General features: G+C 38.7%; 2 protein-coding genes across 14 annotated transcripts in view; both read right to left on the bottom strand.

Annotated features, from left to right (window-relative positions):
- The window catches only part of LOC139939507 (homeobox protein Mohawk-like), a 236,856-nt gene that overhangs the window by 98,419 nt on the left and 124,613 nt on the right, over nt 1-13,824 (bottom strand). The window lies entirely within an intron of this gene.
- LOC139939983 (protein phosphatase 1 regulatory subunit 12A-like) overlaps nt 1-13,824 on the bottom strand; it is an 83,255-nt gene that overhangs the window by 66,446 nt on the left and 2,985 nt on the right. For all 13 annotated transcript variants that reach the window (XM_071936160.1, XM_071936161.1, XM_071936166.1 and 10 more), the window contains exon 2: nt 5,513-5,643. In XM_071936160.1, the coding sequence (XP_071792261.1) occupies nt 5,513-5,643 (131 nt within the window). The remainder of the gene's footprint in view (nt 1-5,512; nt 5,644-13,824) is intronic.

Raw genomic sequence — 13,824 nt, 5'->3', positions numbered from 1 at the left:
CTTGAAAATAAATAAAAAATAAAAAATAAATAGGCCCTCATCCTCCTCTTTTTTGAAACACCCGGACGATAAACTGGTATTTTTTTACTTGGCCTAACAGTGGATCTTAACTCCCAAATCGTGCCCATGCTGATAATAACAGATACCAGTATTTGTACAACTATGCTTAATCTATACATGCACACACCTCTACTATGTAGTGAATGCCAGGGCCAACTCTCATAGCTCTGCTTGCCGCAAGGCTTGCGCACAAATTTATGCTTAATGATATCAGAAAAATCTACGCTTTATATAAGCATATTTCACAAATGTATAGCAAAGAATTTGTGTATATATTTGGTTTGCAGTAACACCATGTGTGTGCTTTGTGACATTATTACATTTGTAATACTCTAAGCATTTTTTTGCATAACACAAGCACAGAATTTGTGGGCTAACTCAGCAAGCAGAAAATGGTGACAAACTCCAGAGAAAATGGAGCCTCGAAATTGGTCCTAACTTCTGTGTCCCTTTTTAATTTTTTAAAGGGAATTGTATGATTGCTTTTTTTGTGTACATGTACCAGTTCATGTGTATTCAGTTTTAATCTAAGCAGATACAATAAATCATCTAACAGCCCAATCCATTAAATCGTGTCATTAAAACTATAGACTGGTCACAGAAGCAATTAAAAGTCTGAAAATAGCTGACATGCTAAAATCCCATTACAAAATGTTGACAAGCTTGCCGACATTTGGATAGCTGCATTGCGCGTCTTGGGTGTCGCCAAATGCACTTGCTCAATGAGCAAGGGGCGGGGGGACAATTAAAGACAGATTTAAGGGTGTTCGTGCAGTGCTTCTAAAGCGTGTTAATGGGGGGTTTTCTCTTTCTTTTTACACATTGCCAAAGATACTGTATATTGAACAAATGTTTTTTGTCACACAAAAGACCTTCTGTTTTTCAGCATAGAGAACTAAATATAAAGTTTGTAAATCAACTTTAAAGGCAGTGGAAACTATTGGTAATTACTGAAAATAATTATTAGCATAAAACCTTACTTGGTAACGAGTAATGGGGAGAGGTTGATAGTATAAAACATTGTGACAAACGGCTCGGCTCTGAAGTAATGTAGTTTTCAAGAAAGAAGTAATTTTCCACGAATTTGATTTTGAGACCTCAGAATTAGATTTGAGGTCTTGAAGTCAAGCATCTGAAAGCACACAACTTTGTGTGACAGGGGTGTTTTTTTCTTTCCATTAGCCTATTATCTCGCAACTTTGACGAACAATTGAGCTCAAATTTTCACAGGTTTGTTATTTTATGCATTTGTTGAGATACACCAAGTGAGAAGACTGGTCTTTGACAATTACCAATAGTGTCCAGTGTCTTGAAACAGGTCCATGTTTTTTTTTTGTGCTGACCCTTCTTGTGACACTTACAACACTTCCACATTTCACAAAAATAATCAGATTTGTCGTTCAATAGTTGTGGTCAGTGCGGTTTACCCAAAACCATGTGCAAATCACAACATTGATGTTGCATGCCAGACCCGCTACCAGTGTAATAATACAGGAGGGAAGGGTGCCCCCTTGTGGCCAGTATGTGTCAGGCATTAGGTAACTGGCATCTAAGGCATGTCAAGCATTCCATCCAGCCCAACCAATGAGTCATGGCTCACAATGTATACAGCTCTTAGCACTAGGATGTCATCCAAAGAGTCAACCTACATGGATGTAGATGGTGCCTGATGTACATAATGTCATAAGTTCATCATGAAAAATGTGAATGCGATAATATATAACTGACCTAGTCCATGAGAACTCTATGGTAAAGACATCCATGCTAGAGTCGCGCATTCATATGATCAGCTTGTATGGTAACATGTGTAACGCAGTTACCATGCAAAGCTGAACAAATAATGATGGGTACAGGCTATGGGAATAATTAACCAGCTTGTACACAAGTACCACAACTGTAAATACTACACTATTCTGTTTGTGTGTTTTCACTCTTGGAAAATTTCGCTGTTTCTTTGTATGTTTGAAGATCACTATCGTCATTTTCACCTCAGTGTTTTCAAAGTAGTTGACCTCTAGAAAGGTTAGGGTCAAAGTTTAGTTCAGCTAGCCTGGGCTCTCAGTCATATAATCAGAGTTTCGGATGGCTCAGAAAACATGAATTGATTGAAGTGCAGAACAGGCTTTGCCCTTCACTTCAGGTTTCTTTTTAACACTGAACTGGCCAGCCAGATCACTTGGAGATAGTTTTGGCTGGTCCTCGGGTAAAATTAGCTGGGGAAAACTACCTTTTGTAGAAATCCAAATGCATTTTTAGATCAAGCGGCTCTGGCTACGGCTATGCCCCATTAGCAACAGTGATAGCATTATAGAATAGGCCTTCTCAGTGATTCAGTCAGAGCCGCTATCGAATCCATCAAGTCAGACCCTAGAGCAGTTCCTTGCTCTATGGTCTGAGACAGCGGAGAACTAGAACAGTCAGAGCCCTTCATCTAGCCACGCTTAGTTTGTTATTAATGCATACAGGGAACCTTACAAATGGTATTGTATTGTACTTAAAAGATAAAATACCATCCAGGGCTAGGCTCCTCTCCCCCCAGCACAGATAAAAACTACAAGTTCAAAAACAGTTTAGGGGTATTACTTGAATATAAAAACAGCACTTCAATTACAGTACATTCACCTGTTTGTGGTTGAACTTCCATACAGCTAAATACATACAAGATACTCAAAGTTTGTATTTTCTTCAGTTTTTGTTTTTGTTTAAGACATTTTCACTTTTATTGAACAGGCCTGGAATTTTACGGAAGCCACAGCCTTTTTTGCCCTGGTCTTGGCCTTGGTGCCCCTTCAAAAGTTCCCCACATAGACTTTAAGATTTTCCAACGAAAGTGCCCTTTTCAAAATTGCCCTATCATAGATGAAATTCCAGGCCTAATGGAGATTATAGGAGTTTTTAAAACTTCCCTTGATGTACATGTTTCTGATCCTTACTTGTTGTGACACAATATAATTTACATTTGCAAAGGCTATTAGTTAAGATTTGATAACATTGCATGGCAGACATACAATGTAAGAACTGGAAACTGTACCATAGTTGCATACATGTAGTACACTGTAACTTTTTTTAGAACCGTACAAATACTTTTCAGAACTGAACGTTTATCACAAATGTATGTATGTCATAGGACAAGAAGTTCCATGATCCATACCATCGCAACTGAACACCAAAGTAGCTGCCTGCATGAGTGCATTTATGTCATGTACATCCATGGTACGTACGTATAGAAGCTTCAGATTGTGTTTTCGGTCAGACAGTTTAGGAATTTGAGATGGATGAAGGGTTACTGCACTACAAGGGAACGGCACACTGTCTAAATGATAGATTGAAAGGCTTGATTTCAAATGCAGGTTAACTGCAGTCAATTAATAGGGAAGCAAGCTCTTAAGGGAAGATCCAGCCAGGGTTTGGTTTTGAGGGGAACCCCCTACTGGGTCTGGAATCTCATCCTTGATGAGGTTTCCTACTGAGATGGTTTTTAAGACACTTAAGAGATTGTCAAAAGGGCAAGACAATATAAAATGTACAGACTGACCTCAGATATCCAAACATACACTGTTGGTTTTAAAATGATCGACTTACTACCAGAAAGATGTTTGATATGTTTGAGGGGCGGTTAGGTTGGCATGGCGATATCTTTCCTCGCCTTCCACCTACGATGGGACCCCAGTTCGAATCCCACTGGGTGGTTTACCTTACCGGTTGTTACTACATGTAAGTGGATTGGGTTTTCAGTCCCTACCTGATTGCTTGGTTTTTCACAGGAATAATTCTCTGTGGATTTTCCTCCCACATCTAAAACATAAACGTCTGTCCTCATCTTCTCCCCATTGGATTCTGGGCTACGGATTAGTTTGTAAGTTTGCTTTTCTGAGAGTCCTTTAGTTTTTACTTCTTAATCAGAATTAGAAATACACGTACAGTGATTGCTCAAGTACTACTTTTTTTTTTTGGGGGGGGGGTGGGTGTCCTCAAAAGTAGTACACCGTGTACGACCTGGAATTTCTTTTTGAAACTTTGGATGGTCTTTTAGTAGTGGTGCACTAGTTTTATAATGGTCTATGTACACGTAACCCAGTCATATCCTCTTCGTTTGTCCATGTACATGTAGTTCTTTTTGTGTATACTTTGAACTTGGTTAGTTATCCATAAACACTACCGCAGACCACAGCATTCTAGGATCCAAAAGTCAATTGGTAATCCAACTGGGCAGACTTCTATTGATAACAAACACCAACCAACACTAACCAGACTTGAATTCCAAGTTGCTGCACTATTAGTCAGCTTTCATGGAACTAGGGAACCATTGGCGCTGTTTATGTCATCTGCTTTGGAAGGCAGAGAGAAAGGGTCATTGTGCGGGTGACGTAGCCGAGCGATTAAGAGCACCGGATTCAAGCTCTGATGTTTGATCTTCAGAGTGTGGGTTCGAATCCCGGTCATGACACTTGTGTCCTTGAGCAAGACACTTAACCATATAAGCTTCTCTCCACCATGGGGTAAATGGGTACCTGTGAGGGCAGAGATGGTTCTTATGATTGATTTAGCCGAGTAGCGCGGTTGTTGCACAAGGCTGTATACTCCCCAGGGAGCTGAGATGGTTTAAGGAATGATTTAAGGCCCAGTGACCAGGGGTAACAATGTAAAGTGCTTTGAGACGCCCTTCAGGCGTGAAAAGCGCTATATATAAAAACCAACTTTGTCTTGTAATAATTCCATGAACAACAATCCCTTTCTGTATTGGACCATTGCGGCACTTGCATTGATAGTTTCTTTCTTAAACAGATTTAAAGATTTTTTTACCATGAACTTGGGTGTGATCCTTGGTTATACAATGTACATGTATGACAGTTACAGGTTGACAAAGATAGGGAGACGGCCAACATCCATGTAAACATGGCTGTGATTAAACGAGTGATTTGACTTTGACCATGGCTAGGTCACCGAGTCAAACTTTCCTACACTACTAGAAGTCATGAGCTATTTGAACTCACACAGATCATTGTCTGTAATATCCATCTTGTTAATTTCTCCTAGTGTACATGACTTTTCAACCCCAAGTGTTATGTACACCAAGCTTTTCTCGCAACTGACCTGGGAACAATTTCATAGAACTGCTTAAAAGCAGAAAATATTGCTAAAACAATTTCTGCTTAGCAGAAATAAGGCGGATACCAGCCACAGATAATTCCTGTTTTAGCTGGAAACCTTATTCTGATAAGCATATTTATTGTGCTTAGCTACTTCTTGTACTGACCATAGTGTGAACATTATCAAATAAACCGCATTCCGCCTCAAAATGGCCGCCTCTTATAAGAGGCTCATACTTTATGACTAGGGGCTTGTGGAAGACACATCTTTTGATGACAGTTTTTAAACTGTTGTACTTCCCTGGACTACTCCTGGTCAAGATGTTTTCTTGTCCGAGGATTTAAAATCAATAAATACTTACTGTGCAATATCCATGAATCCACAAGAAGCAGCAGCGTGGAGAGCAGTCCAGCCTTCATTGTCTTGTGCCTCAATGTCGGCCCCGTTTTCAACCAGGAATTCCACCATTTCCAACTTCTCATCGATGACAGCCTGGGTAAATGACAAATCAAATTGACAAAATTATTAGTTACTGTACATCAGTGAGGTGGTTTCTTCAAACCCAAGAGAAATTGCCTCAAAACACTTCCCAGGCTTTGCCCGAGTTTGATGGATTCAGTACTGTCTTTCACCTCTGTCGAACCGCAGTTCAAATCCCATCTTGGATGGAGCCATGTGAAAAGGGTTTTCAGAAACCAAATTTATAAATAATGCTGCTTGAAAGCAGACAATATTGTATAAACATAATATATAAAACAAAAGGACTAATAAAAAAGTCCATTATACAGTAAGGACTGGTGAAAAAGCTAATAGATTAGTGGAATGACAAGCTATGTGTATTCTGGTCACATGCTGGAAAGTCACTGAAAAAGTTATGGGCAAACCCTGTGACTTTACAAGATTGCAGTACAGTTTCAGAGTTTTGTTTAATTATTGCGCCATTAAAAAACAAATACATTATTTTTTAAAGTACTGCAGTCTCATTGGCTGCTACGCCAAGGCAATTCTCCCAATAACGTTCAGCAACCAATGTGGATCCACCTATGTTCACCCAGAGTCATTATTTAAATCACGGTCACTCAGAGTTCAATGTGTAAAGGGGTCATTAAACATAAAAACAAACCCCACACAGACATGAAATATGACAGCAGACAATAGTATTTAATGAATACCATGGACAAAATTCTCCCTGAACATCAATAACAGTGCATAGTGTCTACATCCAGGTTTGAAGTTCAGGGTGCACAAAGTGGACTATTGCCAGAGTCCAAGTTTGTTCAGTGCGTTTCAACTGACGGCCATTACTTTCTTCTCTCCTTGATTTACAGATGACACAAACTATACTATCAAGTCTTTTTTTTTTTTACTTAAAAAGTTACATTGTAAGTAACTGCAATTTAGCTAACATAATGTAGCTTAGTGGTTTCTACTTGACTTTCACCAATGTGGTTCACAAATGCTGTTTCAGATGGTACTTTTTGTTGCACGCATTTTTTAATATCAATATAAACCACAAGGGAAACTGACTGGGTAAATTTTAAAAAGATTTTGAGGGTTGAACAAAGAATTGACTAGAGTGGGATTCAAACCAACGACCTCTGGTTCTCTTTGCAGAACGGCCACAACTTATAGAAAGATATTTCATGTTCATGGTGTTTTTATACTCACCGTACTGCAAATCCTCAAATTATTTTACTGACTGTAATTTTGGACTACAAGTATAAGCACCGGCACACTAATCCGGAGGTCGTTGGTTCGAATCCCACTCTAGTAAATTCTTTGTTCAACCCCGAAAAATACTTTTTTTAAGGGATAAATCTTGATTTTTCAATCCACATTTCAGTGTTTTCACTGACATTGTTATTATGTAATTCTACTCTAAATAAACTGTGTGCAATTTACATACATGTAGTACATGTACCAACATTTTCAGAATTATATATGCAAGCAGCCTAGTGGAATATAGGTCATGAAGAACTTTGACTGCCTGACTGTCATCATAAACCATAGCTTATACATGTAGTCCAAAATTACAGTAAGTAACATAATTTGAGAATTTGCAGCGCGGTGGGTATAAAAACACCATGAACATGAAATATCTTTCTATAAGTTGTGGCCATTCTGCAAAGAGAACCGAGGTGTAACAATTCATCAAGACGCATTTCATGTACAAGGTGTTACCGCAAACCTAACCCCAATGTTAACTGTATATCGTAACCCAATGCAATGTACATCATGTGTACAACATGGGCCATCATGTACTACAAGCACAACAATTGAATACTTCAGACACAGAGCTGCAATCTACAATGATATTCAATCACTATTCTTCACTTTCAATCCATGGTATGCGCTGCTATTGTTGGAACCTTGAGCAGGGGATAAAGTAGAATTTACATGTAAGTTCTGAATGAACACCACCGAACCAACACACACACACAGATTGCCATATCACCAACCCCTGTCATGCCTGTATGGTATTATAATAGATTAGCATCGGAGAGTCCCTACTGAAGTGGTGCTGGTGTCTGTAGTATACATCATCAGTACACAGAACATGTTCACTGTATTAAGTTAGAGTGTGGTCTGCAATTTAGTAGCGAATGTTTCAGTTGCCATTTTCAAAAGGACCTGTTATTCTTACCACAAACAAAATAAACTGTACTGAAGTGGTGCCTGCACTGGACATCATCAGTACACTGAACATGTCCCTGCTGTATCTTATAGAGTGTGGTCTGTAACTTACATGTGTAGGCCCTACTATCAAATAATTTAGTTGCTTGCACACCATTTTCAGAAGGACCTGTTATTCTTACCCCAAAAAAGTAAACAAAAACTGCCAACTATTTTGTGAATGCGCCATGGTGTACATGTTACAGACATTATGAGTTGTAAGAGTTTGGTGGTTCCCTATTATCGTACCCATATAGTGAATAGTTTATACACAATCTAAACTGTCAGGGTTTTTTTTGCAGTGCATTGATGATCGTTTGTCTGTTTGTTTTATTTCCATTTGTACAACAACAAAAGCACAGGAATATTGGTCATATCGCACTCATGTAGTTGAAAGGTTCTAACCAGGATTTGGTAAGAGGGTGTCGAAATTTGCTGGAAATTTACAAAAACTTAGTGTCCAAATTGTTCACTTACAATTCACTTACAATTTCACTTACAATTTACTGGTATAGGCCTAAATGACAGATAAAGCATTGTGTCCAAATTTTAAAAATGGTGTCTAAAGAACACTATGTGTGGTTAGATAGAGTTATTTATTACAATCTGAACTGTTTTTATTTTAACCACATACCCTGTGCATCATTTTATTGAAATTGGTTCACCACTACCTCTGCGCCTAATGCAGTACGCTCATACACAGTCTACCATGACATCGGTAATGCACATGTTTTGGTCCTGAATACAATGTAGTCTCTACTTGTTAAATCACTGTTATGATCCCCTCACCTTGAGCAAAATGACATGAATATTTTATGAGCTTCTGTGTAACCTTGGGTTTTTATTTGTCTGTTTGTGGGGAGTGCATGAATGCAGTACATTATGGCTGGAGGCTGGCATATCTTTGGGATTCCTTGGTGTATGTTTTACCAGTATCCTTAGGCCACGCCAGAGAGTGATACACATACTTCATTCTTATAGGCAAGACAGTTTTTCATTAGTAAAATACACCTCTTTTGAGAAGATTAAATGTTCATATTTTCCCCACAAAATTAACAGTGTTTCCCATTTTTGTATTATACAACAAAAAGCATCCCATCCCAACTGGTATTTTATTCAAAGAATTGACTAACTAGTAACAGGTCTGGCATTTCACTGATGCCATGGAGTCCTCCGTTGCCCGTGGTCTTGGCATTGGTGCCCCCTTCAAAAGTTTCTCGCAGACTTTAAGATTTTCCAAAGGTTTATCGCGATTCAGAACCGCAATGCATTGTGGGTAGGCAGATGGGGCAGTTTGCTATGCGGTGTATGTTGTCATGCACTGCTCGCGCAAGCATCGCCTATATCTTTGTGTGGGTTCAACAGCGCCCTCTCTTGATATTTTGCTATTCGCGATAAACCTCATGGAAGCGGCCTTTGCAGATTGAGAATGAAAATGGCCTCGCACTCTCAAAGATGAAATTCCAGGCCTGCCTGCAGTAAAATGACAAGCTAACTGATCCTGCTGGAAAGTCACTACAAAAGTTGAGCACAAACCCTGATCCAAACTGAAATGAACATTGATTGGTTCAACTTCCCAAGGAATTTCCTGGGGTTAGATTTACCGAGTAGGTCTGAAAAGGATTTAAGTTACACGTAAGCAGGACTCCTGCTAATGGTGCTGTGTTGTGTTGTTTTCCAGTTCAAGGAAAAACCAAATAAAGCCTCCAAACCACTTAACAAAAATTCCTTTTGAAGAATATTTCCACAATAAATATTTAGGTGTATTCATCCTCGTAAACCGTTTTATTCAGAACGCTGAATAGGATCGCAGGAAGCCACATTATACTCAGGGTGAATAGACGCACAAAACGAAGGGTGTTAGCCGATTGTTAAAATAGAATCCTGCAGCAGCTTACCATAGAGCACTGAGCTATGCACGCCTCTCACTCTCACTGTATTTTGGTGTGCACTCAAAGGGGGGACTAAAATTTTAAGAGAAAATTATGCCTAGCTGTTCCAAACTGCTATCAAACCAACATGTATAAATGGCATGCAAAAGATAGTTAATGGCCTGACGTTTGTACTCTAGCAGAGTTTTCTTCTAGAAAGACTCTGCAAGGATTGAGACGTCACACCATTAACTTTGTTTTTTAATTTATTTTTTTCTTCTTCAAAGAGATGGAAGAGTTACACCAGGGTTCAACATTATGTCTGCCACTTCATTCTTGAAAGGGCAATGAGTTTTGCCCTCTTGGTAAGGGGCAGTTCTCTGAAGGGAAATGTCAATTTGTACTTCCAGAACATTTCAAAGGGCACCAAGCACCACGGCACTGATCAGGGGCATGGGGGGAAATCAGAAATGTGAAGTAATCACGCCTCCCAATTGAGTATTGGGTTGGGTTGGAGTTAAACTACATGTGCAATGGAACATGTTGACACCATTTGTTTCTGGGAATAGATTGCCGTGTGCCCAGAAGAAGGGCGTAAGGCTCTACATCCTTCTTCTAGGCACACAAAGTGCTTCTGTCCCAGCATGGAGGAAACTCCATGATCCCAGTAACATAAATTCGCGGGCCATAAAATGATATTCATAAAAGAACATGACATAAATGTTTTCACATTCCCATGCCGAATTTAACCTTCCGATAATGACCTACATATATACATGTACAAGTATGTACGTGTATGAATGGCAGAAAATTGATCAAACTTTCACACTGATTTTTCTTGGAACACAATTTTGCACATAGCTTATAACACCGTTGAAACACGTACATGTCTGCCCTTCTTTCAGTAACACAACAAACTCACTCGTCTATTGCATCACCGTGTTTTCAAGTAAGCAACAGTACAATGTGCATGCATCTGTACATTTGTAAAGCATCCACACAAATTCTCAATAATTATCCAAAACTGTCACTGGTGTGGAAGGTGTTTTAATTTAGACACACGACTTTATCGCCCACAAGACTACAGAATGAAAAACGACTATAGAACAAAACATGACTCCAGAATATTCTCACATTTACATGTATTACAGATTGGTTGTATGAAAAACATATTGTAGAGCAGAAGATAAGAATGATCCACACACGGATGCCAATCTTCCATACCAGGGAACAGCCCCAAAGTTTCTCAATACCATACCGATCATCATTTAAAACACAGTCTCCGATCCAGCAGTCGATCGTTCATATCTAATTACCAATTACAATGCTAGTCATCCCTGTTTCAATTTGGCCATACTCTACACTTGACAATACACAGGTCAATGAACCCTCCCGACCTGACCCCCAGATGGTAGCACCTTACTGTCATTAAGTCCCATTGTTGTCATATGGCTGTGTAATGCGGAAAGGACTCAAGATGGGATTTAAGAAGCATCTAATTATTTTATTAATGTGTCAGAAATAAGAAATAAATTAAGAACATCTTGTCTAGGAGAAATATTGCTTAAAAGTTCAATGTATTGTACAGTTGTTTGGCAAGGATAAACACATGTTCATTGTTTAATCGCATAATTGTATTCTGAAAATTATGAGTAATTTCTTTTCTATTTCATCCCAAACGAGCTGCAACTAGTAACACTAAAAAATTCTACATAAAGAGTCATCTTTCTAAAGATTTAGGCCTACTTCTTTTTACTTTAAAATCCAAAGATTCAACAAAATATTTATGAAAACAAATTTCTAAAACTATAACACATTCAACAACTTGTGAAATGGTTTCTGAGATCACCCAATTGAAATGTTATCAGCTTACTTACAAATCTAACCCAAACAATCCAAAACCCTCCCACAAAATAAAGGAACCTGCGACACACAGGAAGAAAAATAGCACTTGGGCCCCGCCCCCCCCCCCCTCCCCCATCTGTTAGTAGTCAGTGAGACTTTTAGTTCAGCAAGAACCTTGATTTATTTGAAAGTTATAAATGTTTATATAACATCCTGCAATGTTTGTCAGTCAAGAAATCTGACTTGTCTATCTTGCAGAGATCTTCCGTGAGTGACAAAATGCTGTCCCTGTACGTTATTCATAGTTGACATACCAGACAGGTCAGGCGGTTTCGTGCACATAACATAAGAGGGAGGGTTCATCTTCATACATAACTATCCAGGGTCCATCTTCAAAATAGTCAAGTTCCCGTTTGTATGACTACTGGTTCTAAATAATTTTTAAAAGGGGTACCAGACTAGTTTCCAATAAAGCCTCGCTTTGGTAACACTGTTTTGTATGGGAGCAAAACAAAATGGTCGTACAGTACCATAAATATGTGTGACAGAAATTGAATCAGTGAAACATGATATTGACCCAACTAACACAAATCCCCATACTTTTGTTCTCGCATTTCAGTCATGCAATCTGGGCCAAGTTATTGAGATTACGGATTTCCCTCATTTAAACATTTTAAACTAAACACTCAGTCGTCTACAAACAGACACATATTTCATTACAATTTGATTCCACTAGCACTTTTTACTATTTATTGTTTTAAAAAAACGGATGCGACTGAAAATATAGAAATCACACCCCACAATGGAGTTAACAGAAGGGGGCATCATTTAAAAGGGTGGCTAGATACATCGTACAGTGTATGAAAAGTGAAATATTGCCGCCGCCTTGAAATTATCTTCTGTGCCCCATCTTATTTTACTGGTCTTGCTGGCACGTCACTATAAAAGTTTAGGGCAACGCTGAAATAGAAAAGGAAAATGCCAGACAAAATGTAGCATCACCATTTGAGGGCTCAAATTGCCCAAGGCCAGTGATATTAGCATTGGGCAAGTAAACTTACGACCAAACAATTGTACAAGTCCAGCAGTCTTGTATTTTGGAATAATAACACCTCACTGCATTTTTATTTTAAACTGATAAATACAAATATCTTTCAATTTCGTGGAGTACTGAAGTACTACCCATAAGAAAAATTTAATAAATTGATTGCTTGACCAAAAGCCACACTTCGAAAAACAAATGTTGAAGCATCTAAAATCTAATGAGGATCTGGAAAGGTTTGCGGTAACACCATGTAATGACTATCTCTAATGAGTTGGGGTGGTTCTGAAAAGAACCGTTGGTTTCAACTCGACGTTTCAAATCCTACTAATTAGGATCGTACTGGCATCTTCAAATGTTAGCCTAAGTCATTCCATACAGTAAAACTGAATCAGCTTTACACATGTAAATAAATAACCCAAAGTAACACAGTACCCAAGCTCATAAGCGTCAAGTAATCTTCTTGATTCCCCCAGTATAACTGACCAGCTGGTCCCTTTACATTTTAACGCATCTGTCCAGGCTTTCGTTTCAGTTGAGGGTGTGAAGAATCCTTGATACTTAGAGTTTAGTCAAGAGCTCAGTGGCCAAATTCCAGCACAGCAAAATGCTACACAAAATGCATCCGTTACTACTCAAATACACCAACAATTATTTACTTAGCATGTGTATTCAGTTCGCACAAAACATGGTGCACTCTAAATATTCTGCACAAATTTGCTGGATGAAAGCATTTCTTGGTCATGCAGCTCTGCATTTTGTTTAAAAAAGACAGAAAACCCCCAAAACAACAACAACAACGAGAAAAGTTCTTCGCACAGCACAGCACAAGAGACTTTACTTTACAATTTCCAAAGGTACAGCTGAGAAAAACAAAGAAAAATCAGTAATCTGCCGAGTTCTGATCAACTACAACGACTAGAGTCAGACATGCAAATGCCCCCAAAAAGAGAAAACTTTCTGGCGGCAAGAACACAAAACTTTGTACAGTGTTTTGTTCAGTGCTATACGAGGGAAATAATTCTTTGTCACACCTACATGTACATCTACCTGTGTCTCCAAGCCTTCATTATTTTCTAAAAGAACAAATTTGTTGAAGAATATGAGAACAATTTCTTTCTTTCTCAGAAGGATTAGTAAGGGCATCAGTGTAAACTCTGCACCTTAGACACATGGTCTGCCATTTTTTGGAATTCAAGTTTGATTTTGTGATGAAGTCAGGCGAATTGGGTCATTAGCCAA

This window comes from Asterias amurensis, chromosome 7 (genome assembly GCF_032118995.1).
Source record: "Asterias amurensis chromosome 7, ASM3211899v1".
NCBI classification, from domain to species: Eukaryota; Metazoa; Echinodermata; class Asteroidea; order Forcipulatida; family Asteriidae; genus Asterias; species Asterias amurensis.
This window is presented reverse-complemented; position numbering and strand designations above follow the sequence as displayed.